The following is a 6,291-nucleotide window of genomic DNA, read 5'->3' on the forward strand; positions in this document are numbered from 1 at the left end:
TGCCCCTTTTTGGATTGGGTTGTTTGTTTTTTTGATACTGAGCTGCATGAGCTGCTTGTAAATTTTGGAGATTAATCCTTTGTCAGTTGCTTCACTTGCAAATATTTTCTCCCATTCTGAGGGTTGTCTTTTGGTCTTATTTATGGTTTCCTTTGCTGTGCAAAAGATTTTAAGTTTCATTAGGTCCCATTTGTGTATTTTTGTTTTTATTTCCCTTTCTCTAGGAGGTGGGTCAAAAAGGATCTTGCTGTGATTTATGTCATAGAGTGTTCTGCCTATGTTTTCCTCTAAGGGTTTGATAGTTTCTGTCCTTACATTTAGGTCTTTAATCCATTTTGTGCTTATTTTTGTGTATGGTGTTAGGGAGTGTTCTAATCTCAGACTTTTACATGTACCTGTCCAGTTTTCCCAGCACCACTTACTGAAGAGGCTGTCTTTTCTCCACTGTATATTCTTGCCTCCTTTATCAAAGATAAGGTGACCGTATGTGCGTGGGTCTATCTCGGCTTTCTATCCTGTTTCATTGATCTATATTTCTGTTTTTGTGCCAGTACCATAGTGTCTTGATTACTGTAGCTTTGCAGTATAGTCTGAAGTCAGGGAGCCTGATTCCTCCAGCTCCATTTTTCATTCTCAAGATTGCTTTGGCTATTTGGGATCTTTTGTTTCCATACAAATTGTGAAATTTTTTGTTCTAGCTCTGTGAAAAATGCCAGTGGTAGTTTGAGAGGGATTGCATTGAATCTGTAGATTGCTTTGGGTAGTAGAGTCATTTTCACAATGTTGATTCTTCCAATCCAAGAACATGGTATATCTCTCCATCTATTTGTATCATCTTTAATTTCTTTCATCAGTGTCTTATAATTTTCTGCATACAGGCCTTTTGTCTCCTTAGATAGGTTTATTCCTAAATATTTTATTCTTTTTGTTGCAGTGGTAAATGGGAGTGTTTTCTTAACTTCACTTTCAGATTTTTCATCATTAGTGTATAGGAATGCCAGAGATTTCTGTGCATTAATTTTGATCCTGCTACTTTACCAAATTCATTGATTAGCTCTAATAGTTTTCTGGTAGCATCTTAAGGATTCTCTATGTATAGTATCATGTCATCTGCAAACAGTGACAGCTTTACTTCTTCTTTTCTGATTTGGATTCCTTTTATCTTCTCTGATTTCTGTGGCTAGAACTTCCAAAACTATGTTGAATAAGAGTGGTGAGTGGGCAACCTTGTCTTGTTCCTGATCTTAGTGGAAATGGTTTCAGTTTTTCACTGAGGACGATGTTGGCTGTGGGTTTGTCATATATGGCCTATATTATGTTGAGGAAAGTTCCCTCTGTCCCTACTTTCTGCAGTGTTTTTATCATAAATCGGTGTTGAATTTTGTTGAGAGCTTTCTCTGCATCTATTGAGATGATCATATGGTTTTTCTCCTTCAGTTTGTTAATATGGTGTATCACGTTGATTGATTTGCATATATTGAAGAATCCTTGCATTCCTGGAATAAACCCCACTTGATCATGGCGTATGATCCTTTTAATGTGCTGTTGGATTCTGTTTGCTAGTATTTTGTTGAGGATTTTTGCATCTATGTTCATCAGTAATATTGGCCTGTAGTTTTCTTTCTTTGTGACATCTTTCTCTGGTTTTGGTATCAGGGTGATGATGGCCTTGTAGAATGAGTTTGGGAGTGTTCCTCCCTCTGCTATATTTTGGAAGAGATTGAGAAGGATAGGTGTTAGCTCTTCTCTAAATGTTTGATAGAATTCGCCTGTGAAGCCATCTAGTCCTGGGCTTTTGTTTGTTGGAAGATTTTTAATCATACTTTCAATTTCAGTGCTTGTGATTGGTCTGTTCATATTTTCTATTTCTTCCTGATTCAATCTTGGCAGGTTGTGTATTTCTAAGAATTTGTCCATTTCTTCCAGGTTGTCCATTTTATTGGCACAGAGTTGCATGTAATAATCTCTCATTACCTTTTGTATTTCTGCAGTGTCAGTTGTTACTTCTTTTTCATTTCTAATTCTGTTGATTTGAGTCTTCTCCCTTTTTTTCTTGATGAGTCTGGCTAATGGTTTATGAATTTTGTTTATCTTCTCAAAGAACCAGCTTTTAGTTTTATTGATCTTTGCTATCGTTTCCTTCATTTCTTTTTCATTTATTTCTGATCTGATCTTTATGATTTCTTTCCTTCTGCTAACTTTGGGGTTTTTGTGTTCTTCTTTCTCTAATTGCTTTAGGTGCAAGGTTAGGTTGTTTATTCGAGATGTTTCCCGTTTCTTAAGGTAGGATTGTATTGCTATAAACTTCCCTTTTAGAACTGCTTTTGCTGCATCCCATAGGTTTCGGGTCGTCATGTCTCCATTGTCATTTGTTTCTAGGCATTTTTTGATTTCCTCTTTGATTTCTTCAGTGATCACTTCGTTATTAAGTAGTGTATTGTTTAGCCTCCATGTGTTGGTATTTTTTACAGATCTCTTCCTGTAATTGATATCTAGTCTCATAGCGTTGTAGTTGGGAAAGATACTTGATACAATTTCAATTTTCTTAAATTTACCAAGGCTTGATTTGTGACCCAAGATACGATCTATCCTGGAGAATGTTCCATGAGCACTTGAGAAAAACGTGTATTCTGTTGTTTTTGGATGGAATATCCTATAAATATCAATTAAGTCCATCTTGTTTAATGTATCATTTAAAGCTTGTGTTTCCTTATTTATTTTCATTTTGGATGATCTGTCCATTGGTGAACGTGGGGTGTTAACCTCCACTACTATGAATGTGTTAGTGTCGGTTTCCCCTTTTATGGCTGTTAGTATTTGCCTTATGTATTGAGGTGCTCCTATGTTGGGTGCGTAAATATTTACAATTGTTATATCTTCTTCGTGGATCGATCCCTTGATCATTATGTAGTGTCTTTCTTTGTCTCTTGTAATAGTCTTTATTTTAAAGTCTATTTTGTCTGATATGCAAATTGCTACTCCAGCTTTCTTTTGATTTCCATTTGTATGGAATATCTTTTTCCATCCCCTCACTTTCAGTCTGTATGTGTCCCTAGGTCTGAAGTGGGTCTCTTGTAGACAGCATATATATGGGTCCTGTTTTTGTATCCATTCAGCCAGTCTGTGTCTTTTGGTGGGAGCATTTAATCCATTTACATTTAAGGTAATTATCAATATGTATGTTGCTATTCCCATTTTCGTAATTGTTTTGCATTTGTTATTGTAGGTCTTTTCCTTCTCTTGTGTTTCTTGCCTAGAGAAGTTCCTTTAGCATTTGTTGTAAAGGTGGTTTGGTGGTGCTGAACTCTCAGCTTTTGCTTGTCTGTAAAGTTTTTTATTTCTCTGTCAAATCTGCATGAGATCCTTGCTGGGTAGAATAATCTTGGTTGTAGGTTTTTTTCCTTCATCACTTTAAATATGTCCTGCCACTCCCTTCTGGCTTGTAGGGTTTCTGCTGAAAGATCAGATGTTAACCTTATGGGGATTCCCTTGTGTGTTATTTGTTGTTTTTCCCTTGCTGCTTTTAATATGTTTTCTTTGTATTTAATTTTTGACAGTTTGATTATTATGTGTCTTGGCGTGTTTATCCTTGGGTTTATCCTGTATGGGACTCTCTGTGCTTCCTGGACTTGATTGACTATTTCCTTTCCTATATTAGGGAAGTTTTCAACTATAATCTCTTCAAATATTTTCTCAGTCCCTTTCTTTTTCTCTTCTTTTTCTGGGACCCCTATAATTCGAATGTTGGTGCGTTTAATGTTGTCCCAGAGGTCTCTGAGACTGTCCTCAGTTCTTTTCATTCTTTTTTCTTTATTCTGCTCTGCAGTAGTTATTTCCACTATTTTATCTTCCAGGTCACTTATCCGTTCTTCTGCCTCAGCTATTCTGCTATTGATCCCATCTGGAGTATTTTTAATTTCACTTATTGTGTTGTTCATCATTACTTGTTTCCTCTTTAGTTCTTCTAGGTCCTTGTTAAATGTTTCTTGCATTTTGTCTATTCTATTTCCAAGATTTTGGATCATCTTTACTATCATTATTCTGAATTCTTTTGCAGGTAGACTGCCTATTTCCTCTTCATTTGTTAGGTCAGGTGGGTTATCTTGCTCCTTCATCTGCTGTTTTTGTCTTCTCATTTTGTTTATCTTACTGTGTTTGGGGTCTCCTTTCTGGAGGCTGCAGGTTCGTAGTTCCAGCTGTTTGTGGTGTCTGTCCTCAGTGGCTAAAGTTGGTTCAGTGGGTTGTGTAGGCTTCCTTGTGGAGGGGACTAGTGCCTCTGTTCTGGTGGATGAGGCTTGATCTTGTCTTTCTGGTGGGCAGGTCCACGTCTGGTGGTGTGTTTTGGTGTGTCTGTGGCCTTATTATGTTTTTAGGTAGCCTCTCTGATAATGGGTGGGATTGTGTTCCTGTCTTGCTAGTTATTTGGCATAGGGTGTCCAGCACTGTAGCTTGCTGGTCCTTGAGTGAAGCTGGGTGTTGGTGTTGAGATGGAGATCTCTGGGAGATTTTCACCATTTGATTACTATGTGGAGCTGGGAGGTCTCTTGTGGACCAGTGTCCTGAAGTTGACTCTCCCACCTCAGAGGCACAGCACTGACTCCTGGCTGCAGCATCAAGAGCCTTTCATCTTTTTTTTTTTCTTTTTCTCTGTGCTGAGTCTAGTTTCACTCGCTCACAGGGAACTGCAGGCAGTGGCCTCGCACCCGACCCTTCAGACCAGAGTTCCTGGTGTGAAGTGGCTGCACTGACCAAAACCATGTTTATTGAGAGAGCGTTCCAGCAGAACAGAAACAGTAACTTGAAAGAAAGCAGTGTGAATAAACTTTCCTGAGATCTTATGTCTGTGTTTTGATTTGGATAGGGGCAGGGAGGAATAAGGAGGGGTGAACTAAGATATGAGGGATGAACTGAGAGGAGGGGTTTTGAAGGCCTAAGAAAGTAAGTTAGAAAGTTGAGGAGCACTACAGAAAGGGCAGCAGGTTGGGATAATAACTATACTTTGTGTTGGAGAAAATGAAATAATATATGACGCACTTAGCGCAGTACCTGATTAATAGTGTTAAGTACTTATTTTGCTGTTTTAGGATTAAATTCTGAATGCCGTGCTCTCTAGTATGCGGTTTTGTAAGGTTTATATAATTTATTTTCTTATTCAACTACACATTACAAGACATAATCAAAGTACTTTAAAATCCTATACAGTAGTCCAACCTATGCCTACTGTTAATCTGGCTACTACAAAATAATCATGTGTAATTAGTGCTTGAACCAGAGCCACTAAAAAGTTGTAACTTGAATTTCCTGAGTCACTTGTTCTATTTGATCCTACTAATACTTATTCTTCCTTTCTGTTTTAGAGTATGCGGTTGAAACTGATTGCCAATAATACAACAGTGGAACGGAGGTTTAGTTCATGGATCGGTGGCTCCATTCTAGCTTCTTTGGTTAGTAGATAAACTACTTTGCAAAATAGTTGAAGATTCTTATTTAAATTAAATGTATCATTGAAAATACTAAATTTAGTGGAAAGACTAAAAATTCCCATGGATCATTTATCTTTGCATTTTTTAACTATCAAATTAGTAGAGGACCTGATACCAGTTTTACATGTTCCAAAATGGCAAAATGCTTCAATGCCTTATTAGTGGGTATTGTCAGCCTAATTAGTTTCCCCTGTCACACAGAGGCGGGTATCTGTTAACTTATCCTCGCCTCTTTCAACAATACTCCCACTGGCACTGGTCAGGACTTATCTGCAGCACATTTAAAATTAAATTGGGCTTCCCTGGTGGCGCAGCAGTTGAGAGTCTGCCTGCCAATGCAGGGCACACGGGTTCATACCCCGGTCCGGGAAGATCCCACATGCCACGGAGCAGCTGGGCCCGTGAGCCATGGCCGCTGACCCTGTGCGTCCGGAGCCTGTGCTCTGCAACGGGAGAGGCCACAACAATGAGAGGCTCGCGTACTGCAAAAAAAAAAAAAAAAATTAAATCATTCCTTCTTGGGTTCTGTTTGCTCCCAGGCCTGTTGGTCAGGTAGAGGAAGTCAGGAATTGGTTCTTGGGGCAAATGGTGAAGTCATGGTGTTGGGGTCTGCATGCTGCTTGGACTGGTGCCTACTGTGAATCAGGAGGAAGTCCTTGTACTTATCTGCACCCTAAATTTGGAGGATTTCCCCTTCACCTCAGAGCAGCCAAAGTAAATGTCACTAAGTACTTACGCTAAACATTTTTAAAAGCTATTAACTATTAAATGTTTGTAACTGTCCATTTATATATTTCTGGTCTATGTT

At 38.5% G+C, this 6,291-nt stretch overlaps 1 protein-coding gene across 1 annotated transcript in view; it reads left to right on the plus strand.

Moving 5' to 3' along the window:
- ACTL6A (actin like 6A) overlaps positions 1-6,291 on the plus strand; it is a 34,071-nt gene that overhangs the window by 26,060 nt on the left and 1,720 nt on the right. Inside the window, exon 13 of the mRNA XM_059064592.2 lies at positions 5,358-5,444. Coding sequence (XP_058920575.1) covers positions 5,358-5,444 — 87 coding nt within the window. The remainder of the gene's footprint in view (positions 1-5,357; positions 5,445-6,291) is intronic.

The sequence above is a fragment of the Kogia breviceps genome, chromosome 5, assembly GCF_026419965.1.
Source record: "Kogia breviceps isolate mKogBre1 chromosome 5, mKogBre1 haplotype 1, whole genome shotgun sequence".
Classification (NCBI taxonomy): Eukaryota; Metazoa; Chordata; class Mammalia; order Artiodactyla; family Physeteridae; genus Kogia; species Kogia breviceps.